The following is a 25,793-nucleotide window of genomic DNA, read 5'->3' on the forward strand; positions in this document are numbered from 1 at the left end:
TCGCTGAGGCAGGCAGTGTTTGACGACGACGTCTTTGTTGTTATTTGTGTAGCGAGCTCCTTAACGCTGTCTCATATTTACTTAAACGTCTGTCGTCAAGTTTCGCCCCTCGCCAAAGTGTGTGATGTGCCAGGAGAATATTGCACTTTTTTTCAAGGTTGCCAGGCGGGAAAGTGTGCCCTATTTTCCGCCGTTGTTGACGTCAGTCTATTTTTGCCTATCATATACGCCCTTCCGCGTTTTAACTTCAGTTTCAAACATTGTGCTCGAGTAACGAGGTGAATTTTTAGCTACAGCTTCTTCTTCTTCTTTTTTTCTTTTCTGCTTCGCTTTGAAATCTTACCTCATCTCAAAAAGTGAAGTACAAAAAGTAAAGTTGACGTGATCCTGTGCCTCAACGCCGGTTTTTATGTCATTCGTCAGTTGCTTTTAACAATTCATCAGTGTCATTTGGCATTTTTATCAACCCATGATTTGATACTGCAAAACCCATAACGTTCGCGAGTCCCTTATTTTCGCTGCGAATTCGAAAATGTGCGAATTTTAAGGACACACGAAAATTTCGATCAAGGGTCGACACTTCAAAAAACTATGCTACAATCGCAAACATTATAGTTTCATAGCTGGTCGAATGAGTACATTGCAGTGCAAGTATGTGAAATGACGCTTTTTTGTTTTGTTTAAATGCGTTACGGCTTGTCACGGAGAACACCCATCAAGCCACAAATTCAAGAATATAGAACACGTGCCATGAGGATGTCACACCATGGGTCCGATTCTAGAAAAATTGGGAGCCACGAAATTAAAGGATTTTGCGGTATTTAGTGTCACGGGTGTAGTGGTGGTATACAATACAGATGTACTGCAAAAGGAACAGGTAACTTTCAACGTTTTATAGAAACGGAAGGTATTTCACTATATGTCTTTTAAACTTGAACGTTCATAGCGTTTACCTTCTATTTCTTCTAGAGTGCATCCTGCAACCATACTAAGTTAGTCCGGGTGTGGTAGTGTTGATAAGGTTCTTCGAAAAGGAAATCACGCAAGCAAATAGCTGATAGGAAAGGCTCTAGTTCTGTTTCTCAAAATACATTTTAATTTCAAATAAAGAACGCGCTACATTGAGACAGAGAATGAGAAAGTAATGAAACACTTTCGTTTGTCCACCACGCGATAACGTCTGATAACGAGTAGCTTCCTCCAAAATCTGCTTATCTGACTTATCTACGTGGATGGAGATTGTATACACACAGGAGATGATACCATTGCGTGTGATATGAACTTCTCTCGCTAGGGGAAATCGTCGCGAGATAAGGTTTGTTGATAGAAGGGCTCCCATCTTGCAGACTCCTGTACCGCGTCTTCTGGAGTTCGGTATCTCCTCCAGCAGCTCTGTGTAAAGGAATCGTTTACATAAAGGTAAATGAATACTGCTTATTATGTCTCGCTAGGAGGCATTCACTTGTGCTTTCCCATCAATGTTGTTCGTGTCGGGATCAGAACATCGTGGATTCCATGAATATAATCAACGAGCGTACTTTGTGCTTCAGAACATTCCATCGTGGCTTCAACATTGAGACATTTTTCATAAATATTTTTGTTTGTTATGAAATGGCGGTGCTCAAGGGTTTCGGTTCTTTGTGCAAAAATAGACCGGCCTGAACTGTTCTTATTTATTCCCTGTACGAGATAAAGTTTAACGAGATAAGTTTAAAAATCGTTTAAAAAGTTTAAACTTTATCTCTTTGACACTTTACCTCTCGATTTACCAAAAATAGAATGAGTGAATATCGGAGCGAATATTTACATGATTTGCCCTTTAATTTGTGTTGGAAAACGAACGCGAGAGCAGAAGCACAGTGATTTACGACACAGTTTACGATACAGTGCTTTACAGTACGGTGTTTACGATGCCCCAACCTCATTTCAACCTTGCATATTCACGAAACCACGAAATACAAGACTGAGGTTTTGTATGTATTTGTCCCTTCTATGTTGTTCCAGCCTCAGAACATCAGTTCTTTCATGTTCTTTCACGAAATATTATTTTGTGTGTGTGTGTGAACTAATGAAGACTGCTATAATGGATACTCGCTAAAGATAATGTTATGAGATCAGGTCAATGCTGTTAACGTCTGGGTCGGCTGCCACATTCTTTTTTTGTTTTGTTTTGTTTTTTCAGTCCGATCTGAGCGGGTCGACAGACAGCTCCGAACGCCGTGGAGTGGAACAGCCCTGTTGTAAAATATCCACGGTCTTTAACAAAGAGATACTTCTTCGCAAAAAATAGCCCTTTTATCTATTTCCTTTCATCCTGTTTTCACCGAAAAATAGTAATAGCGTTCGCAATGCGGACACGAAAGCTCTCTCACTCAGACCTTTCTTAGGACTGTAAGTTCCGTCCTGTTTTGCAGACTCTAAAGCCAGACGGTGACGTCACGGTTACATACACTGTCGAGTGCGACGGATGTATTCTGATGGGGCAAACCTGTACAAATACGTGACAGGTGGCTGTATGCACGGTGTTGCACTGCGCCGCGGGAGGAGGTTTATCTCGAGACGTAAGTACAGTTTATGTTGGGAGTAAGGGCACGTAATGTCGGAAATGCTAGTGATAAACACAGTAAGGGGCTTCATATCGGCTGGCAATGCACCTTACGTTGCTCATAGGTGTCGATCTCCGGGCTTACTGGTAAGCGCTTACCGAAGAGACCTTCGTTCTGCCTGCCCGTGCAATTAAGTTCCAACTAGTATTGGAGTCCGAGATATCCTGAAATCCCGGCTGTCATTTCACGTCCGGAAATCTCGGGATTTCTTTTTTTTCGAAAAAATCGCGCGAGACGCAGAATAGCGTAACAATTTCGAGTTATTTAATTTTTAGCGCTCGCTCTCAACGTCTGTTTTCAGTTTTTGCGGAGATATAGGGGCGCGTGAATAAGGCACAAAGAAGGAAGAAGAAAAAAGCGAACGCTTCCGGAAACCAGCCTCACTTACTGTTGCGTGGCAAGTTTTGATACTTTACTGATTCACTTTTGGAAGTCGAATCTTTGTTTCGTATTCGGTGACAGCACGAAATAAATTGGTGGGCAATACGCAAGACAACTGCGAATAAAAATAAATACATTAGACGTCGCCTTAAGTCGGCCCCACAAGGTATCCGTAAATTAGCATACGTTAGGTCCAAGTTGGAGTATGCTTCAGCTATCTGGGATCCCCCTCAGCACTACTTGTGCTCTGCTTTAGAGGCTGTCAAGAACAGAGCAACTCGTTTCATTGTCAGCAACTACTCGCGAAGTTCTCCGGTAACGGCAATTAAACAGTAACGTGAGCTCCCTAGCCTGGACAGTCGCCGAACCGTCGCCAGGTTGTCACTTTTTCACAGGTTCGTTCACAGTATCCCACCTAACCTTTCTCCGTTTGCCCGTTCCACAGTTATATTCCCACGTTTCGACCATCAGTGCAAAGTAAATCGTTTTGAATGCCGAACAGACATCTTTGCGAACTCATTTTTTTGTCGAACCGCAATTAACTGGATCCCTCTGACCTAGCTGAGCTCGTTGACTTACGATAATTTTCGTGGCCAACTTTCCGTTTGATGTCGGAACTCTTTTTATAATGTACTATTATGTTTTCTTCTATTATGCTTTGCTTTTCGTGCCAGCCAAGCAATGTGACTGGTTCAGTGTTTTGATATTTGTTTTCATCGTCTTTGTGTTGCTGATATGCTTGTAGCGTCCTACTCCCCCGTGTAGCGCTCTTATGAGCCTTCGGGGTACTTTAAATAAATAAATACATAAATAAAAACGAGCATTTTTATTCGAGGAGAACGTAAAACAGGCCTTATCAGTTTTTGGACAAAAAAGACGTCGCATACTAAAAAAAAAAAAGAAAAAGAAAAAAAACGAATGTTTTGATTCCCGCAGTGACAAAAGGCTGAGGAGACACACACAGGAATCACAAAAGTTACTACATATAGGATGCGTAGATGTCGGTGTTCAATCAATGTCGAAATCCCGTCCCGGGATAATCCTGAAGTCCCGGGACTGTAAAAGCGGCCCGGAACTTCCCAACCTCTAGTTCCCACATTCGAGTCAGCGGAGGTGCAGCCGCTGCACTACGTACACTTGAAAAAAGTGCCGCGGGAGTGCCGCGCGAGTTCACTAAAATTGCTGCACCTCCTCCGATGTCCGTGCAAGGTTTTATGTACAGCGGAGCAGATGATCCGATTAACTGTCACTAATTACTTAACTGTTACTAACTGTAGATTAACTGTTCTCCAGGGATAAACAAAGTCCCAAATGGCTGTTATGTTTGGAGTCTGACACTTACGGCGTGTTTTGCAAGCCAGGCCTTGTGTCGTTGTTGTTGTTCTTCGTGCTTCTTTCGTAGCTGTATTGGATAGATGAGAAATTAATGAAAAATCGCGCTGGTCTTGATTTTCACCCGAACTGTTACCGGACGTACCTCACTTCCACGGAGTTTCTGACGCATGCATTTGTCGAGCTGCGAAAACGAAAACATAAAAAAGTGACGTCAATGGACCTCTTACATGATTGTCTATGCGCATGCGCGTGGCGCTTGTGACCATGAAGGCGCCGCGGAACATTCTCTCCGCACTCGGCAGATGGCGTCTTCTGCTTCCGATTTCGGCGGCTACGCTGAGTACCACGCATGCTCAGTAGACACGACACCTCGAGAACCGGGCTGGTAGAGCTCCCAAGGCCGGTTTTTTGATTGGGTGCAATGCACGTGGGTTGTTTGGCCGCGCGACAAGAGTGGTTCGCTCAAGAGCCACTAGGCTGCGACATGATCAGGGTAGAGGTCCACTGAAGTCACTGCTCGTAGTTAAAGTTTCTTACGCAACAACACACTTTCTTGCTATCTAATCTAATTTCTAAAAAAAAAGTACATTGTCGATGGTGCCCTAACACAATTAAAGGTTCCACTTATAGTTTAAAATTCAGAGCAGTAAACCACTTGGTGACTTAGATTACATAACGAAAGAGGTAGGACCTTGGCAATGGCTTCGGCTTTGATATCGGCTACGTCTCGCCCGTTGTCTGGCTTGTCTGTTCCTGGTGGAGAGACCGGAGAAGGGGTAGGAGGTGGCGGTGGCGGTGGAGGTGGAGATGCGTATTCACGCCGTCCTCGGCTTGATCCAGCAGCACAGCCGAAATGAAGGGTTTTATTTGGGCCCTAATTCAAGAGCTTGCGTGTCATCATCTTGTGAAGGCTCAATGTCACATTCAGGCAACTACATCAGCAACTATACCTTTGTCCAGAATGGTCTTCCCCGAATAGCTCTGCAGTCCAGTTCCTACGTACGGAGAAGTATACAACAGCACTTTCAAGGAATGTACCATGGGCGATAGAACACAATACGATCATGCCGAGAAGTTTAAAAGAGGGGGGGGGGGGGACGAAAGGGTTAAGTAGATTAAATAGACCTCTCCCTGTTTGTAAACAAATGACGTCATAGTGTTCGACAGCACCACCAATGTGGTAGAGTTGAACTACGCTCGAAGCTAGAGGCGACAAGGTCGCGCCCGAAAGCCACGGTCTTGAGGGGTTCACGATGGTCCCTGAAAGGGACGTCAGTGATTTATACAGAATCCCAAGCCGGAGGGGTGTTGAAAAAAAAATTGGGGAGGGGTCATTATTATAGTTATGTCATTACAGCTTAACATATCATTACCGACATTTGTCTAAAGTTGAAATCACAAGGGCACCCCCTGTTAGGGGGTGTCACTGAACATTTGAGGGGTGTTAAGGGGTGTAGGGAGGGGTCTGGATAAATCACTGAGGGACACGACCTTCAGTCCTACTTTTTTTTCAATAGGAGGAAGCGAACAAGTGCCCATTCGTGGAACCCAGCCCTCCCATTCAGATTTGTTTCGGTTTCAGTCTGTCTACCAATGTCATTGATCACGTTTCTCTGGTACACTCTTAAGAATGAACTTCACCACATAGCACGCTCCAAGCCAACCATCATCCCGAATGACAACGTTCTCGCCCCTGATTTGCTGAAAACGGGAGGAGGAGCCTATTTTGTGGCCATTATGCACGGCACAAAATAGGCTCCTCCTCCCGTTTTCAACAAATCTTGGGCGAGAACGTTGTCATTCGAGGTGATGGTTGGCTAGGAGCGTGCTATGTAGTGAAGTTCATTTTAAGAGCCGGCTGCCGGTTCCCGGTGCCGGCTGTGCTGTCTGGGGTTTTTCCTGGGTTTTCCTCAGACGTTTTCAGACATATGTCGGCACAGTTCCCTTAGAAGTCGGCCCAGGACGCCCATTCCCCCAGGGCGTCAGTCGTGACGTTGCCCACCTCTGTGAGGCCGACAACGGCGAGCTCTTTCACCACCCACCACCACCACCACCATCATTTTTAAGAGTGTAGAGGTCTATTTTTTGTCTGATATCGAAACCGAAACTGAACTGATGCAACTGGTTCCCTCGCTGGGTTTAGACTGCGTGAGATGCACAAGCCAGTTCTTGAAGTTTTTACAAATATTTAGAGAGGAAATAGAGTTACGTATTCCAAGTGCAAAGGTTCCGTGTGGTTCCAGAATAACTCTCGAAGAACGTCCTCTTCCTCCTGAGTAGCATTGTTGAGAGATTCCCGTAGGCAGGCGAACTGGGTTTCTACTTCGTCGCGCACAACCTGCATGCGACGTCAACGACTAGCGTCATCGTACAGAACTTTTCGCAGTCAACGACTACAGTACCTTTCCTCTTGTTGAGTTCTTATAGATACAAATATCGACCTGGAACGAAAAAGGTTAGAGCCAAAAGACGTCCAGAACAGACCAATCACGAAAAAAATAAATAAATAAACTATACCAAAGTCTCGACTGTTAGGTTTCCCCTGCGTATGATGTCTTCGTAGAAGCGTCGCACTTGACTAGGCGGAACATGCGGTAAGACCTGGCGCATGCACAGAGGACTGAGGCGGTCGTACTCTTGCTGTTCCTAAGGCAATAGAAGTACATACATCAGTAGTACTCGAGTATCAATCTATAGGCATCGCCCGGTTACAGTCATCGAAGGGCTCCAGAAGCTGAGAGGGACAAGTGTTCGGTAGCCCTTGTTAGGTTTACGCCCGCTCCGGTTGGCTCCAGTTGTTGCCCATTAATGAGGACCAGGATGTATATTTATGTGTCGCTACATGCCGTACGTGCCGCGGGGTTGGACTGCAGAGAGGTTCGACCACCTGGAAGCAATGTTTACCCGCCCCACATTGTTACCGTTCGCGGCCGGGAACGAGCCCACGATCTTGAGCTCATTAGGCTGGCACGCGTCCGACTGAGCTACCGTGTCCGGCAACTTAAACTGCTATGCCAATTCGCGTTCACCTCTACACGTTCTCGCTCTATGCTTGTCATGCTCACGGAACCCGAGAAAAGACTTGCAGATTTTGACGCAGTCGTCATGATCAACTGCACGCGGCTGAAGAACATCAGGAGAAAGTGTTCGTACAAGAAAAGAGAGAGAGAGAGAGAGACAAAACGAATATGGGAAAGGTAACTCTTGGTCAAACACTCAGAAGTGAAATAATAATGAAAAAAAGAAAGAACCGCAAAGGGACTGAGGAGCACTCACAATCAGCGTCAGATGGAAGTACCTCATGCAGTCGGAAAGCTGTAATAAGCAGGAAAAAGAAACGCCATTGACGCTACTGAACTCCTGACAAGTCTTCTGTGCCATCTTACTATTCCTATGAATGCGTCCGCTCTCCGAACCGCTTTCCTATGCTGTGCGTACGCGTTGCTGTAACGGGACTCCAGTTCACCTTCCGTGAGGGCTGAGCCGTCGTGCAGGGCTTCCTGGACGCACTTGAGTCTGGCGCTCCTGCGCTGTTCCCTTCCAGCCTTCGCTAGCTTTCGGTACTGTTCTCGAAGACATTTGTCCACCTACGCGGAAATGGAAGGATAAATTGCGTCTCTCGTATGACTGCAGTTGTAACCGCTTCCTTACACTGTTGACGAGCGCGAAGTCGGAGCTGTCGGTTCGTGATGGCTCCTCCAGTATCCTGCAGCTCCGTTCTTCTCTCAAATCTGGGTTCACTTCCGGGAATATTCTGGCCAGGCAGGCTGTTCGTCGCCGTTGAAACATAACATCCTTCTGCAAGACGGTCTAATATTGTAATCTTTGGCGGTGATCTGGAGGTAGTGATGTTTGGGGAAGGTGCAGTAAATCTGCTCATGGGAGGCGGCTCGGTGCACTAAGGGAGGGCAAACGGGAAGTGTGCAAGGGAGAGGAGAAATATTATGGTTGTACAGCAGGGGAGGGAACGGGTGCGCAGTTCCTCTAGCTCTGGGATCCGGGTAGTTCCTCGGAATTACCCACCGCAGAAAACATGTGAGCATCGCTCAGCAGACTTCATTGGGATATGCTTCCTGTACAAACGGCGACCACCAGTATGATTGGCGACGTTACACCATGATCCACAACTGATCGCGGTTAGCTGGCAAGCGCACAGGGGTATGCATGACGCAGAAGATCTGTATAGATGAGCAGAAAATCAAAGAATCCATCATAAGGAAAAAAAAAAAGCAGGGCGAAATAATGTACCCCGCCGAACGGACAACTGGGCTCCCGCGGCAGCTGTTGGTAAGGTAACGGACTTTTGTCAAACGTCCAGCCCATAACGCCATTTTTCTATGTTTAACCGCGCAACTTACTGAATCGTGCACATTTGCGGAAGAGTTGCGAGGCCATAGTCATGATTTAGTTGTTGTTGTTGTTGTTCACTTTGATGGGGCTACTTTTTTTGCGGAGAACATAGCAGCAATGAGCATAGCATTCTGGTTGATACGTGCAGTGGTCTATTGGCAACCTATTTTAAGCCCTGAAGAAGTTTGTACACATCCCTCCTCATAAAGTCGGTGGTTGTGTGAAAACGTCTTTGAAAAACTCGCCAATTCGGTGGAGTGCACAACAATGTTATGCCTAAACCTAGCTCGTACTTCCTGTCGATTCGTGCTGTCCTCCTGTCTTCCGCGGAAGAATTCCTGCCCGTGTAAAAGGTTTTGCCTCCTTAGGTGTTCTCCAACTTAATGACACCACACATTCCTGTGTAAGTCGCAGACATATAGGAAGTGAAACAGAAACGCAATGACCCGCTTTTTGCGCTAATGAAAGAACAGTCCAATTTTTTGCAACCCGTGTAGTCGGACAATGTCTCTACATTTATTCCGCTGCTCTTATGGAATAAGGGAGCGCAAGCATTTTAGATTCGAATAGTCGAATAGGTCAGTAGCGCGTAACGCGTGTAAAAACTGTAATTGTTGTTCCCGGCTGGGGATCTTTCGGTGGATCCGTGCTTCACTTCCAGACCGTGAGGGCCAAACCCGCGCGGACCTTATCTGTTGATAGACTCTGTATCGTTACACGAGCTTGTGGAATATTTCCTGCTGGTCGCTTACGTCACGCGCGTTCTCCACGATGACTGGGGTGAAGGACGAATGAAGTCCCAGTACGGGTACTGTACTGCCTTCATAGCGACTCCCGAAAAAATCCTGGGTTGTTTGTACGGTATGGCGTAGACGAACAGCGATCTCTCCTTCAGAGAGCTATTATCCTCTGCAAGGAATATAATTTTGCGGATAGAGGGTTGGGAAAGGTACAAATCTGATATCTGTTCATGGGACAAGCCGTTTATACCGCAAAGGTTACAATTTCTACAGACAGACGTATATATAGATATCCCTTCAAAATTCCAGAAATGTCTGGTCTGTCAGCAAAAAGGAGAAGGGCTTCCTGGACATTACTGTCCTACATTTTACCACACCTGTTCAGCCTGCTGTCTCGTGAAACCCCAACAGTCCAAAGCAGATGCCCGCACTTTGTCAGGAAACTCTGCAAAACGGAAACCGTTCAAGTTCAACCCTAGCTTTCACACCAGCGTACCACGAAAGTACGGAAGATTTCGCCCCCTGTGGTCCCCTAGACACTATATAAGACCCAGAATCAGCGTCCTCTTGAAGACACTCACCTAAGAACCACTTCCATCCGTAGACAACCAGTGGTTCCGTACCGGGAGGCCTCACACATCCACTCCTCTCAAGACCGTCTACGAGACACCACATCGCGAGACATACTGTCATCACACTGGCCACCACTTCCATTGCCCTGCACGCCATGGTCCGTTCAATCCTAATATGTGGACTGCTATAGAGCATAGACAGGGAGTTCCAGAAATGAGGTCAGCCGATGCATCATCAAGGGAAAGTGTTGTCCTTTATCCAGCTGCATTCGATGACCGTGCTGATGGGAAACGGTTTGGACGCAAAAAAGCCACTGACCTCGGTCCTGGCTTTTTTGTTTGCGGACACGGCGTTTTGAATAATGGACCTCTCCCCCTTTGTCGTCATTCACGGTTCAATCCGTGCGTGTCTGGTCGCGTTGGTATTATTTGCCGTTTAAAATGAATTGGGTCGGGAAGAAACAGTTGATGCGGTGTCGAATAACGGTGACTCAATTGACGTGAATGGGAAAAGATCGCTTTATTGGGTGCGCGACACGTGCGTGGACTCCAAGTGCAACACTGGGCGGGGGGGGGGGGGGGGTATGCTTAATGTTGATAGAAAAGAAAAGAAGGGAAAGGCTAGCCATGATATAAGTTTGCTTGCAGACACGCAGAAGGACTTCGATCCTTATTGTTAAGGGGCTCATAATCTCATTCCCCGCATCACCACCAGCAGTGGTGTAGAGTATCGCCCCTGGCGGTGAAACTCCCCATTCATCATCTTTAAAGTTGTTGTTGTTGTTGTTATGCAGACAGTCATGTAGGTGATATCAGAGCGTGCCCAAGAGTTTAGCTTCCCGAAGGAATCGTGTCAACACAGACGTGACTTCAGCATGCTGAGTGGGGCCAAGTAACACAGCGAAGACGGCAGACAGAGACGGCGCCGGGGACTGGACCGGTGACCTTTGTCAGCTTCTACATGACACGTGGGACAAAGAGGGGATGGAAGTCGTCTCATCTAAAACAAGAGGAGTGGAGTTCGTGCCACATTCAGCCGCTGCCTATATGAAGCAACGACTCCTCGATGCGCGGGATGCGGCCGGGCCCAGCGTGTGTCATTAGCGGGTCAATGGATTTAGGGAAGGTATTGGTGCATATAGCTTCTTGCTCAAAGAGCTGGGTGCAGTTGGCAAATAAGCGGCGGATTTTCAGCTCGCACATAGAGAGCATAAAGGGAAGGACAGTTGGCTGCTCAGCATGATCGATTGCCAGAAAGTCCGACATGCATGGCTCGGAATCCCCAGGAATACCACGCAGTGTCCCACGGATACAAGTTCGGACACTGCAACACTAGTTCTGTATGTCTTCTGGGTCTTTTGGCTGACTTTGTAGACACAGTCCCCAGTCGTTCCAGGACGTGCAGTAATCTCCTGTCTTCAATTCGTTCCTGCTGTCAACGTCTGTCGCTAATATGGGGATAAGCCACCCCGCCTCAGTCGGTAGCGTGTACGTCTGCTGATCCCAACATCGCGTCCTCAAACCCGGCCGAGGACGGTGGCAACTTGGTGGAAGGATACACGTTGCTCAAACACGCCGTCTTCCGCGAGGGACGTTAAATGTGGTGTGCCATCTGTCGAGATTTAAGCGCACGTTAAACAACCCTCAGGTGGGCAAAATTAATCCACACACCCGACCACTGTGCTGTCGCTCACGATCACAGTTGTCGCGCGACCCCGAGACCCCGAATTGTTAAATAGTATTAATTTGGGGATAACCTGAACCTGGTGGGATAACTTCGCCGATCATCCTGGCGGTTACCATGATACAGGGAGCATCCCAAATGAAGGCTATACTGAGGGGTGGTCGCATGTTTTTCTGTGGTGGGTAGTTCTCTGCGCCTACCCGATCCCCAGAGCAAGAGGGAATGTACACCCCTCCGTCTCGTGCACTACCATCATCTTTCCCTTCCCTCTTTCACCCTTACTTCTTCCCCTCTCCCCTGGTTGCACCGAGCCGCCACCCCTGAACAGGCTGACCACACTTTTCCCAAACAACATCCCCTCACCCTTGCTATGGGATGTTAATGAGTAATGAGTAATGACCCGTTATTATTACTTTGTGTTTCCGAGAATTCACCCGTAGTTATGCGACTCACTGTATTCGAGTGAAAAGTAAAACAAGAGGAACGTCACTATATGCTGCAATTCACGCGACAGGTCGTAAAGTCTACGAGGAATCCAAGAGTTCGAGAAGGAGTTTCGCGGCATGACTGAGTTACATCAGGGGTGGCCCCAGGCGCGGAGGATCTTCTTCTGGGAGAGCGGATTTCTGTTCATCTTAAATAGGCTTTCCTGTAGATATTGTCTCTGTGTTGAGAATTTAAAACAGTAAAGGAGTATGTGGACATCGTCCTCTGGTACTTTGCAAGTAGTGCTGAGTGTGTTTACCGCGTGTTTCATTTTGAATTTGCACGCCTTTGTAAAGGAGTTCCTCATGCAGAATCTGCAAATGACGCTTTTTTCCTGTAAACTTACGTTCCGTTTATTTCCTGTCAACACCCTGTTCGTGAGGACGTTGTTTCTCCATTGTGGGTTCTGCAGCAGTTGTTGCATTCGTCCAGCTCTGCAGTATCTTGAGCTGCTGCTTTGCCATCCATTTTGGTAATTGTGCTCGGGGTCACTACCTGGAGAAAATATGCACTTCACGTACGTGCCGGTCTGATAAGTTTCGACTCAAGGAAAACCTAAGAGTACTAGTCATAGCTCATAAGCTACAACACATTCCTTTCGGCCTGATCATAACCCGGGTACCATCTGCACGCTGAACTTGAACTTGGGATTAGATTCGTTAGAGATGAGGAAGAAACGGCTGAGGGGAGAGGGGTGCACGCCACCTGATGTCATCAGAGCCTTGCATTATAAATACAATTTAAGTCATACATATTCGCTTTTGCACGTTTAAAACTCAGACACTGTAGGACAACAAAACAACAACAGATAAATGATGACTATGACATTATACTGCGGAATCTTCTACACAACGGGTCGAAATCTTCGCTTTATATACATTAAGTAAATTAGAGAGAGAGGAAAGGCAATAATGATATACGGATAGTGCTGCGTTTAGGCTGCTTTCTCGAGGATAACCAGTATCAGGCGAGTTTTCCAGGGCTCAAGAATGTTTCCTGCAGGACGCAGAACCCCACCCACCCACCATTTTCTGGCTGTAAAAACGACTGGCAGTAAAAACGCCCTGTATCTTTTTCTTTCTTTTCCCGTCCATCTCTCAAGGGTGACAAAATAGAAATAAAATGAGAGAAAAGGGAGCCTCACCCTCTGCTGTGTGTGTTTAAAAACACTCGTGTATGTGCGATTTTTGTATGTGCATGTGTGTATGCGTGCTTCGCTACCACTCAACAGTGCTTTCCACGTCCAAGTTTCTGTCTTTGTGAGGAATGCATGGAATGGTAGCAAAACACAATTTCAAAACGCGTACAGTAATCGGCTGGAAATAAGCTCGTGAAAAACGCTCGTGGCACGCTTGAAGCAGTATCAAGAAGTACCAACAGCAGAAGAGCAAAGCATTTGGCAAAGCCAAGCTGTTGGCGTTGCGAAGGATAACCCTTTCCCTTTGCAACGCATCTCGAGCGCATACCGCACAGGCAACAACCCCAGTTGAAACATCTCTCACAACGTTGTCTTCTGCACTGCTGTTTGGATTTCAGACAATCTTTTCCTTGGCGAGCATAGCTAACAATGACTTTGACCCCGGACCGATGTTTCTCAAGCTCTGACAACAACCGCGATCCGACGCGGTTTCTAACTCGAGCAGTTCTTGAATCCACGCTGTGGATCCGCAAGGCGATGAACAGAAGTACAGTTTTAAAATTGTGCTTCTGTTCATTGCAAGAATCTAACATACAAGATTTTGCACTTCAAGTTGCCGGTCGCATCTCGAATTCGGTCTAGAAATTTAGCTGATACAGAATGTAAAAGAGCTAGAAGCACGTTTTGGTTGAATGGTCATTGGCGCAATTTATGAACATTTTGTAACATACTGGAATGGGAATGCAGACGTCGTCTGCTAGTGACGACGACTATTTTTGTAATTTTAGTGGCAATGATTTTGAATTTTCCGGGTTGCGAGCAGCGATTATGGCAGCCTTCGTAAGATTTTGTACCTTCGGGCGCGCAGGCAAATGCCCCTTTTACAAATGACGTCATTCGGGATTTCTGCATCATTTGCAGACGCACTTCTGCTAGTCCTGGTATGCTGAAACGTTTACCATTCTTGCAGAAGTCCACATGCATCCTATGTGCAGGACGCAGTGCCTGGAAAGTACTGTTTTCTAGAGAGCCATCTCAGTTTTCCAGACATACCAAATTAGGCACCACGCGGGGGAGGGAAACGCGACGATTATTCTTAGCCCTCTTCCCGTGATTCGTCGCGATCGGCCGCCATCTTGCGGCGAGCGGCTCCTCCTCCTCCTTGCTGACATCTTCAGCGTCACGCCGGCCTGAACTGGTTGGTCGTTCAGCATTTACAGACAACGTACCATACTTGCTGCAAGTTTACTTTGTGGACCTTGTACTGAGTGGGGAGCAATCGTTTTGTGCAAAGTTTCACGTGCGAAGGTGGTGTTTTATTTTCGAAAGAACCGTCTCATCGTTTTTTTGAGAAATCCAGGTGAGGTGTGTATTTGTTGACAGGTGTGAAACGTCTTGTTGTGTGCGAGCTGTCATCTGTTGTGAGGCGCTGTCTGCTGCACGAGATGGATGCTTATTGGCTCGTGCGGTGTTAGCAGACGATCGTCTGCGTGCGTTCTCGAAGCAGAAATCTTCCCTTTCTGAAATATAGCTTAGGTCGAGTTTGGCGGAAGGTTGATAAACATTAGGGAGGAGGTGTTTGGGGTGGCAATTAAAGTTTTGAGGTCTGATTAGACGTGGTCACTCTAAAGGGTTAGGATATAAAATCGTCAGAAAATAATATTATTGTATTGCGTCTTCGATAATGATAGTATCTCACGAAGGCACGTGTACAATGTGTCACGGTTTGGATATATGGCTCGCATCGCGAAAACTGACGGTGATGCCGGTTGTAAGAAACGTATCGTAGGTATCTTCTGCAAAAGGCTGTTTGTCTTCTGCACCCTTTAATTTGCTTGTGTAGAAGGACCTCTACAGAGCACTTACATGACTGGTTTTTCCTGCACACTGTTGTGAACACTTTGGTTATTTTTGATTTCCTATACGCTTAATAAAGCTTACATGAGGTGATTACTTCACCCTGACTCACCTGACGTACCGTACGCAAACAAAGTTCGAGAAGTGCTTCTCTTTCAGCATTGTTCCATGCGCTGGCATAGCACGTACTTTCTGCCACGCTCGCATTTATAATACCCACAGACGCTACGTAGTATACATACTATACAGAGCCTTGACATAGTAGACATAGCAGCGCCATCTGTTATCGTACGCCAAAAGAAATGCAGTTTAAAACTTAGGTGCCACGTCATGTCACATCAACACCATTTGATTGGCTGGTTGGTTGATGACGTTTCACTGCCGAGCGGTCTGCCTGCCTATATGGCAGCATGATCCTCGGGGTGGGTGGGTGAGGGGGAGTCGTGTTTCCTGGGACGACTTCACAGGCAACTGTGCCGACATTTGCCTTTAGGAATCTGCGAAAACCCAGGGGCAGCACGATAACATAACCGAATAAAATTGAGCGTAAAAACACGTAAAAATTTAGCGCAAAAACGCTCAGTTTTATTCGATAGAAAAGCTCAGAATGGTACAACAGGTACATGGTACAAGAAGAGCGTCTTTCCGATTCTCAGCCATGCACTACCAGCACCTTATAGCAGAGAAATTTGGAGTGTCCGCAAAATTGATTAATTTGACGAGGACACTAAATGAGGCCCGGTGAATAAGAGCCAAATTGGATTTGTTGATTTTATACGTAAGCGACCCGTCCTGTAGTCGTCGAGTGGCTCGAGCAAGTTATACAAAGCGAGACTGACAATATTGTGAAGGAATCCGTGTCAAGTGATTCTTGGCAAGACGTTCGAATGAAATTAGTGTTTTTATGCTGGCACTCCGATGACAACGCGTGGAACTATTTTTAGCTCGGTTTGGGACGAACGACTTCTTGGTATTGCTTAGGCTACACCCTTCTATTTTACGTGTAGCTATTTTTTTTTTCACATATATTTATATTTTATAGACAGCTGCGTGATGATCGACAGCACATATAATTGGCGCTGCATTATTGAAACAATACAGATGATGATGATGATGATGATGGAAGGATGGATAGAAGAGAGAGAAAAAAAAACAAACAATAGAAACAATATAGAAAATGTGCCCTACTGATGGTCACTTTGGTGTGCTGAGGAAATACGCTTCCCGAAATGTTGTATCTCACGTATTTATCTCAGCAAGTATAAGAGATAGTAATTCTTCGTTATCAATTTCTTATATATCCACGATTACTTATCTATATTGCTTTCAGGTATTCACACATGCGAATGCATATAGAAATGACGCTGCGAAATGCGATGAGTCGTACTGTGATACATCTTTTCATTATATGTATTAAACAGCTGCTTTCTATAGATCCACATTAGCACTGCGAAGCAGCTGGGGCTATATTCGTTGCACGCGTACGAACAGACAGAGAGCGACAACGTGGGAGATAGAGGAGGTGAAGATACTGTAAAAGTGGTAAATTTCGCGGTATTGATAGTTCCCAAATTCGTGTGGAAGCGCATTATTTCGGGAATTTATCACGGAGACCTTTATTTCGCGAATTTGTGTGGAAGCGCGTTTCGGGAAAATTTCGCCGACCCTTAATTTAGCGGGTTTTGCAGGTTTGAACTCCAATCCCGCGACAGTGACATACGTGCTGGTTTTGTGAAAGCAGGTATCTGCGATACACTCTTAAAAATGAACTTCACCGCATAGCACGCTCCTAGCCAACCATCATCTCAAATGATATCGTTATCTGCCCTGATTTGTTGAAAACGGGAGGCGTACGCCTTTTTGTGACACTTATGCTGTTCATAATTGTCACAAAAATGGCGTACGCCCCCCGTTTTGAACAAATCAGGGCAGATAACGATATCATTAGAGATGATGGTTGGCTAGGAGCGTGCTATGCGGTGAAGTTCATTTTTAAGAGTGTACCAAGTGATATACAGTGATATACTGATGTTAAAGTGGCGTTTTGGCGCACTATAGCCCTAGTTGCTCGTGCGCCATAAGAACTGCAATCATCATCATCATCATCATCATCATCATCATCAATTATAGAAATGTTTGAAAAAAATGAATTGGTGAAGATAAGGGTCGTCAAGTACGACGGAGCCCATATCGTCGCGAATTCCAGTATCCATACTTCGTAATCTCCGCTAGCTATATTTCGCGAAACCTTAATTTCTGCGAAAATTAAGTCCTCGCGAACATTTCTACTTCTACAGTATGCCTTCATGGTGAGGTATATAGTGTGCCGATATTAGCTTTTAAATGTCATTGAGAGAAAAGTGCTCACAAAACGGCATATAACAGAGCAAGTAATTTCGATTTTATTTCCTCGTAAAAGTGCTATACATTGGCTGTCCCCGGCTACCTGCCTGAGTAGCACGAATAGCGTGACCTTCCTCGCAAGGAGAGTTGCAGCGTCAAAGTATGTGCATGTAAATAGGTTTCCCGGTGTTCGGTATTCACCGAAAAGCACCGATAAACGTACGCCGGTAAATTTTTTACAAGTTCGGTGGAAATAATTATTCACCGACTGTCGTCGAAATGTCGACTTCTAATGTCTTGATTCCATTTCCTGTCCCTTCGCTCTGAACTGGTTGGCAGCGAACAGTGGACCTGAGGCCGTTCTTGAGAGAACAGATATTTCGTCTTGCTTCCCACTGGGTCTCAATGTTGCCGATAGTCAGGATCCAGGCCAGTTACAAAGAAATCTACATAATAAGAATAGGTCTGTTCGATCAGGAAGTGCCCCAGCCTGCGCCTAGAGACCATGGGGTGTACCAGTGCGAACTATTCGCCTATTCCACAGACACTGAAAACTAGGACCGACTAAAAGATTTGCCACCTACAAGAAAGCTCCGACGCCAATTCCTTTTGACCTACATGTTGAACTCCATTATCATCTCTGTTCGTCTCTGGACATCATCCTTTTGCGTTTTCATCATCTCATCATCGGATTGAACTTTCTGTATTAAGTGTACTGGGGTAGCCAGTTTGACTTCGTCGAAACTCACATCCCCATTTTTTCTTTATTCACATCACATCACATCACATCACATCACCAATTCCTTGCAGTGAAAAGAGCTGTGTGCGATATCACCTGCATCGCTAAGATGTACATGACAAATTTATCAATCCCTGATTTTAACAGTTGGCATTGTAAGAAAGAAGAAAAAAAAAACACAAGGACATCAAGTGTTGGTTCACTGTATGCATTGGAAACTCCCATCACATTCCTCGCCGGTTTCCACCGGGTGTCTTCATTTTTCAAAATATTACCACCGAAAGGCACCGACTACTGGTGAGCCAAATAGCCACCGATTTCTCGCACCGCATCTCTGAAAAATTAAGCACCGAAAACCGGGTGTATATGCATGCCATGCAATATACGAGGATTATACGGGGAGTATACATAAAGTTGACGCTTATATACGGGTGGACAGGAGATTCGATGCAGAGATGTATATTCTTCGAAGTAGTCCATTGCACAATGGTCAGGCACCGCCCTTAAGTTGCAGGTATAGAGAGTGGTAAACAGCATCCCTCGGCCCTGTGTGATTCATGCAGTGCGTCGTTTATTTTCAGCTCGTCGTCCGCTGTTCCTATATGTTGAAGGCTTCGAGCAGCCATGACGGTAGAAGGAATGTGACAACGCTATACGTATGGCCTATGTCGTTCGTCAACCATGGCACTTGTACCCAGGAATAGAAGGGCAGTTCAGGGGCACCGTCTAGGGGTCGGCGGCTAAGGGGTGATTGCGCCTTGTGCGGAAGGAAAGGTTCTTTTTTGTATCCCGGTTTTTAATTCCGTGTTTTTTTTTAAATTCCGTTTGGAAAGTCTGTCGGAAAACCCGGGGAAAACCTCAGACATAGTCGTTGGTAGGGTTCGAACCCGACACCTCCCAGTTTTCAGCACTACCTCGGCCATGCTGCTGGTGGAAATGAGGGCGTACGCCCCCTCCCTTGCTTCAGTTATTCCCAATGGAATGTTCCGTATTCGCACCAGGAATGTTCCAACTGTTTAGGAGAAAAGAGGGCGAAACATGGAGAAAAAAAACTTCTGGTTCTTTGTGAGGTCGAAAAGTGTTCGACTTTAACTTTAGCCCAACTTAACATCCCGCTTGTTAAAGATATATTTCTAAAACGTCGTGCGAGGGCAAAAAACAACAACAAAAGACGTAAATTAAAATAAAAATAGCAATAAGTGATCAAACTGTTTTAACAGCGTGGACCGCTCTATGCTCACGTACACATATCAACGTACACGTATCAGACTGACTCATGAAAAAAAAAAGTAGTTTTAATCGTTTTGGGCGAAATGCATTGCCACAACCGTTATTCCCTTTCGGGATTAAATGCGCGAAAGTTTATGAGAAGATCAGGGACCACTTGCACCGCAGGAGAGTAAATTTCAGAGTCAGGGGTAATTGAAATCTAGGGGACCACAAGCTGTAGTTGCTATCCCAAATTTACTCCTATTTATTTTCTCAAAGCGCACCTTGCGTCTGGAATGTTTTTCGTTAGTTTTACTTCAAAAGTTGTAAGAAAGATAAGCAGCACCTGCATTGTTCCTGCGTATACTTCACCTTCGCAACAGGTTTCACTCATTGAATACATTATACGTTGATGACGGAAGTCTTGCCAATAGTTTGCCTGCTGCCCTCGCCTTCGTTTTTACCGTGGAAGCCGAAGCAGGCTTCTGTCGGAAGGCAGGGTAACGGTAGGGGAGAAGGAGATCTAAATATAAGTATACACGAAGGAATTACATCGTGGTACTTATCAAACTGGCGAAGTGAAGTGTGTGTATGTGTGTGCTGCGATCAACATTGAAACAATGTCAAGTGCTGTATAACGAATGAAACGTAATGTGATGTAAAGAATATTTGCGATGCTACAGGAGTACAGTTGGGAGACGGCGCTTCTCGTAGCAGGTGAAAAATTTTGATTCTTACTTTCCGTGTCCTGACAGTGGGAGGATGAAGGACAATAAGGACGATAATGCTCCAACCAAACAGCGTGACATATTCCTGCTTGTATGATATAGTTGAATTGCCAAGGTGCCACTTTGAAAGAAAAAAAGAAAAAAAAAAGAAATTCGTTCTTGAAAAAAACAAAAACAAAAACTTTGTGAAGCCTTTTCACTTGGATCTCGGTCGACCAAATGTTACTCATCCAACAGATTAGATTAGATTAGAACATACTCAACCAATATCAATGCTCACAATCGTGAGTCATTTTCTTGTATTGATAAATTACACCGGCTTGACATAACACGAAAGGGCAAGATAAAAAGTTGGACGTTTCGGTTCTACGTGCGTGCCTCTCCCTGAACGCTACAAGAGTGTCATTTGGGTTTTAAAATGATTCCCGTTTCAACTTGGTTCTTTGACATGAACAGGGCAGCGTTTTATTCATGTGTCGATGATGATGCTCTTCTAATTTTGTTTTCTCATCGGATGTCAAGCGGCTGTATCTTTTAGCTATACAAGAACATGTCTCAGGGCTTCTGGTCTATATATCCTCGACCCCAATTCACATAACGCGAAAACGGATTTATCTAATCCTATAGTCAACGAGGTAATCAAATCCATCTTCCATGTTACGACAATCCTTCAACTCGTAGAGCCGACACAAGCATCCGGACTCTTTAGAACCTCCCCCCACACACACTCTCTCTCTCGACTGTGTAGAGAAGCCTCGTTGCCAATGTCACTGCGTTGGTCTCAAAATAGCCAACAGCCTGCTCGAAATATACACAAACAGCGGCGGGACACATTACAGCAATCCCTACACACAGGAGGCACCGCCCACCCCTTGAGTTCCCTCCGTTGGAAGTGGCAACCTTAGAATATACGCGCTTCTATTTTGCGAGGCTTTGCTCGTAAAACAAGTGCAAGGGCAAGACGTTTTTGTTGCCGAGCTCCTTTATGCCACGAATTCGTCAGAAATCCTGCAGGAAGAGTAACATTTTTAGTGTGTTCACACGAGTGACATCTTCACGGAATATTCTGGTGGTAGAAACAGCAAAAACTGCTTACGGGGCGAAAGTTCCGCCACGTCTTACGTTTAGCGTTCGCACGTATCCGAAATATCGGGAGTATTGAGCAGACGACACTAGCAGAGCACGTAGCAGACGACACTATTAGCACTGTCGTCTGCTACAGTATTCACCGGAGTGTTCTGGAGCTCTGGAGTATTCCGACGAATAACGCACAGTTATACAAGGTGCACAGTTATACACGCTAAGTGTGAACAGATTTTTAAAAAATATATCAATCACTTTTTCCGAGATGAAATCAATTGCAATATAGCATATGCTGAGGGGCACTCCCTAGGGAGGCATTAACAGACTCCTAAGGCAATGCCTTAATTAACTTTCAATAATTAACTTTTTAATTATAAAAGCTACGAAGTTCCTCCAATGAGAACATCTGATCTCTTCGGTCACCAGATACCAAAGCCGTTTTCAGAACAAAAATACGTTCGATAGATCGTCCGCAAAAAAATCGTGAAGGAACGCCATTTTTTTCTTTATTTTATTCATTGCGCATCTCTAGAGACGCGTGATGATGAAAGAGCACACTATCGCCTCTTGCGTCCTGGAAAAAGATCAAAAGAAAATAGAAAATGCATCCCAAGATAAGGGCAGTCGCGATAGAGTCACCCGATAGATGTGTGTTTTTGTTTTGTTTCCGCAAGTTAAAGCTAACCTTCGACGCATGAGGCGGCACTGTGCTCTTTCACTCTCTCACACTGGGGGAAAAGGAAAGCCGCATCTTTGAAGATGCGCAATAAACCAAATAAAGAAAAAATGGCGTTCCTTCACGAATTTTTTGCGGACGATCTACCGAACGGATTTTTGTTCTGAAAACGGTTTTGGCATCTGGTGACCGAAGAGATCAGATGTTCTCATTGGAGCAACTTCGTAGCTTTTATAATTAAAAAGTTAATTATTGAAAGTTAATTAAGACATTGCCTTAGGAGTCTGTTAATGCCCCCCTAGGGAGTGCCCTTCAGCATATGCTATATTGCAATTGATTTCATCTCGGAAAAAGTGATTGATATATTTTAGAAAAATCTGTTCACACTTAGCGTGGACATCCTATAGTTGTGAGCAGGGAAATATGTTATAGAGGCATCACGTCGCACGATATGGAGTTCTTAATTGGGAGAACAATTGTGTCTGTCGTTGCCGTCCTCCTGCACAATGTTGTCCTAGGGCATTCTAAACGGTTACGCCGACTAATGAGACGCTAAAACAAGAAGAAGAGAGAGAAAAAAGAAAGGAGGAGGCAAAGGGAATGAGGGCAAAATAGAAAGGTTGTCTGGCTCGGCGCCGCCTGCTTCACTGAAGCCTTTCTGCTGCCAAGAAGGCATTTGCGTGAAAGCTGCATAAGTCACTGGATTCTGTCACTTTCTTCCTTCCCGGCAGCTGCGAGAATAAATTATTCTTTAGTCAGTTACCCGAGAAGCATCGAGAACCGCGATATCTGTCATCTGTTTGCCCCGTGGTTTTGTTTGTATCGTCCTGTTCCAACCTGCAGTACCAGTTCCAACCCAAACAGTTCCAGCAGTTCCAAACAGTTCCAACCCACTGATACTTGTACAATTAGATACACAGTGACTTTGTAGCTACGTAATTGTATTTATAGATTGTAAGTCTCGGTTGCAACCGAGCTAAACGAAGTCGAACGAAAAAGTGGAGGGTTGAGTATAGTTTTCATCAGAAGAATAAGGATAGAAACAGGGGGGGGGGGGGGGAGAAGTCGGTGCGCGAGGAGGGCATGACAGAGCCGAACTGGCTGCCCCAGCACCCCTACACTAGACTAGTTAATGAGAAAAAAATAAGGCTAACAGAAGAAGTGAAAGAAGGAAATGAAGTAGAGAGGAGGATCAAGGAAGCGATGATGATGCCGGATATGTTGCAGGAGTTTCGGTTACTCCATATCCTTTCCATGCTTCGGGCCTGTAAAGTGTTTATCAGTCGACGGCAACACTTTTGTTTTTATTTCGTATTACTTTATCGATGAAGTGACACTTCAAAGGCGTCCAAGTGATATCACCTCCGTTCTCTACCGAGGTACGTTGAAAGGACTTCCTACTGCTCCTCAGAGGTTCCCTTTTACGATCCAAGAGAGCTGCCGTCTTTATTTGAGCTCCTCGTTATCCGATCGTTATCAGAATGAGTACTTCAAGTGTATCTACACGTCCGGAGCCCACGCTGCCAACTCCAAGCATTATGCCACTCCACAAACTATGTTCGCCCTAAGTTCGGTGTCACAGAGACCAGGATACCCGTCGAAATCTTAAACCGAGTTTTTGTTTTGTTTCTTACCTTGTGAAGTTTCGTCTTCTTCCACGATAATACCTACATCGCTGGAAAGAAACACGCTGAACTAGGATTGCGTGAGTTTGCAACAAAGTATCGTTGAGTTTGATTATAGAAAACAAAGTAACGTTAATTGTGCTGCAAGCTCTCATTTTGGCGTTATTTCCGATGCTAGTCTGCAACCCCGCGTAGCTTTTTTTTTTTTGTCCCTGTCACCTGCTTCGAAATCAAACGCTGAGAAACGCATTTTATTTCCCCGTGTTTTCCTTCCTGTTCATTATATTTTGCTTCACAAACCGACCTTAAACAAAATCAAATTAACCCACATCCCGCTGCAAATCGTAACGCATCTCGCAATCTCGTCTGCTTTGAAAAAGAGCGTCGTCTGCTCTAACACGAAACGGCCTTGACATGCACGCACACACCTCACGTCTTCTCTCTCTCTCTGCTTATATCATCGCAGGTAAGCGGCGAAGTGGTTCTCTCCACGACCACGTGACCACCACCTGCGGCGGGAAGTGACGTAAGCTCAGTTACATCGGCACATCCGGCGGCTCCAGAACCGGCTTCACGATGGCAGACGACAGGGCAGCTAAGGACGGCGAAGAAGACCTGATGGAGCGCGAGCTCGCTGAAGACGCCGTTTGGAAACGAATTCAGCAGAACACCTTCACACGATGGGCCAACGAACACTTGAAGGCGGCTAACAAGACCATTGCGTCCCTGGAGTCGGACTTGGCTGACGGACTCCGTCTCATTGCCCTCATCGAAGTGCTCTCGGGAAAGAAGCTGCCCAGGCACAGCAAGAGGCCCACTTTTCGGTCGCAGAAGTTGGAAAATGTGTGCGTCGCATTAAAGTTCCTGACAGATGAAGAAGGAATCAAGCTAGTCAATATCGGTGAGTGTGTGTGTGTGTGTGTGTGATTTTCAAACGTGAGTGAAGCAAGATTAGTGAGCGATGGATGAATTCGAGGTTCGCGCGCGCGAACGGGTTGGTAGGTGTGGCATGGGGAGAGAGGGTTGGTGGAGGGTAGGACACGTGGTCGTTATCATGAGGAGGAGGTAGCGTGCATGTGCATACAAGGGTTGTCCATATCATGTGCGTTCTTGAGGTGATTCTATGGTGAGGGGTCTATACTCTGTACCAGAGACAGCCGTTCTTCCAAGTATCGTTCATTATTCACGAGTAATGAGATATGCAAAACAATGAGGCATCGCTATACGGAGAGTAGAATTGCACATTAAAAAAATGATCTGAAATCTGAGAGTAGGAATGTTGTCTCCTATAGCGTCTGCTGTGAACATGCAGTGGATGTAACGGCATATCACCCTCAGAAGATACGCTGCGACAAAGCCACACCATTTCTTTATCCCTCTTTTGACTTTTTTTTAAAATCGAAGACATACATTTGCACGGTTTCTGATGTGGGACTGCGAGGTCTAGCCTGTGAGACGGTTCCATGTACATACAATATACGAAAACAACTATTAAACACGTCTTCAAGGTAATTAAAAATCTGTCGATAGCACATATGTTAAAAAAATATATACACTAGGTCAGAGTAGTTTGTCAGATAATGCGGTTGTGTTTGTTGAAATGACTATGTGTACACAATCTCGATGTATCGCAAAGACATCGCCGAAAGATTTCTGGTAGCCCAGATTAGATAGAACACTTTGAAGATAGCTGTCCCGCCGGAGGAGTCCTGTTGTCATTTGCTTGCTTCTGTTAAACTTTCTGACCCCCCCCCCCCTATGTGTTGAAAACACTGTTGCACCCGTCATATAGCAGAAGATTGGAGCACTACACCGATGGAACACACAAAACACGCACTGTCGCTCGTTTCCACTATACCAGCTATTCTTGTGCACCTGACATTTCATTACGTCACGTTCACTGTTTTCCAGTCAGTAAGCGTGAACGTGGTAGATCGTTAAAATCACAATTGGGTCTGTCATCGCGGACGTTCATAATTTGGAAGCAGTTACTTACCCAACGTTAGGGTTCCTCTTGCCGAGGGAGGAGAGACGTCGAAAGACTCAAAAAATGCTCACACGCTCACAAGGAAATATATAGGTCTGTCGTAACGTAATAACTCAGACGTTTTTCGGCTTCCTCCTACAAAGACGGTTTCTTAGGGCGTTTAGGAGCTGGATGGCCATGGTATGAGTCGTGTTCTCTGTTCCTCCTCCTTTTGCGATACGCGCGAATATAATTGAAACCACGTTTGTTGCCGC

The 25,793-nt window shown here is 45.6% G+C and overlaps 2 protein-coding genes across 5 annotated transcripts in view; one reads left to right on the forward strand and one right to left on the reverse strand.

Moving 5' to 3' along the window:
- Window positions 1-1,123: 1,123 nt before the first annotated feature.
- Window positions 1,124-15,336, reverse strand: LOC135387725 (uncharacterized). The gene is made up of 12 exons (XM_064616822.1): window positions 15,262-15,336; window positions 7,974-8,120; window positions 7,709-7,909; window positions 7,599-7,637; window positions 6,840-6,968; window positions 6,725-6,763; window positions 6,532-6,660; window positions 5,273-5,317; window positions 5,014-5,196; window positions 4,465-4,503; window positions 4,330-4,389; window positions 1,124-1,392 (listed from the first exon to the last, which is right to left on the reverse strand). The coding sequence occupies exons 2-12, from the start codon at window positions 8,109-8,111 to the stop codon at window positions 1,291-1,293; spliced, it is 1,104 nt and encodes a 367-aa protein (XP_064472892.1). The 5' UTR covers window positions 8,112-8,120; window positions 15,262-15,336; the 3' UTR covers window positions 1,124-1,290.
- Window positions 2,460-25,793, forward strand: part of LOC135388012 (filamin-A-like) — an 82,604-nt gene continuing 59,270 nt past the window's right edge. For 2 of the 4 annotated variants that reach the window (XM_064617280.1, XM_064617284.1), the window contains exons 1-2: window positions 14,451-14,652; window positions 24,019-24,453. In XM_064617280.1, the coding sequence (XP_064473350.1) occupies window positions 24,129-24,453 (325 nt within the window). In that variant the 5' untranslated portion in view covers window positions 14,451-14,652; window positions 24,019-24,128. Of the gene's footprint in view, window positions 2,562-14,450; window positions 14,653-20,135; window positions 20,158-24,018; window positions 24,454-25,793 lie in introns of those variants that run through there. The other 2 variants (XM_064617282.1, XM_064617283.1) reach the window with 2 other exon arrangements.

This window comes from Ornithodoros turicata, chromosome 3, assembly GCF_037126465.1.
Source record: "Ornithodoros turicata isolate Travis chromosome 3, ASM3712646v1, whole genome shotgun sequence".
Lineage (NCBI taxonomy): Eukaryota > Metazoa > Arthropoda > Arachnida > Ixodida > Argasidae > Ornithodoros > Ornithodoros turicata.

What these genes read in the sequence shown, in the direction of transcription:
- LOC135387725 (XM_064616822.1), bottom strand. Translation starts at nt 8,111, where the DNA reads ATGTTTCAACGGCGACGAACAGCCTGCCTGGCCAGAATATTCCCGGAA. An exon ending in ACTTCGCGCTCGTCAACAGT is followed by an intron (nt 7,910 to 7,973) that starts GTAAGGAAGCGG and finishes ATTTCCGCGTAG; the next exon opens with GTGGACAAATGTCTTCGAGA. An exon ending in CCTGGCTTGCAAAACACGCC is followed by an intron (nt 1,393 to 4,329) that starts GTAAGTGTCAGA and finishes TCCTTTACACAG; the next exon opens with AGCTGCTGGAGGAGATACCG.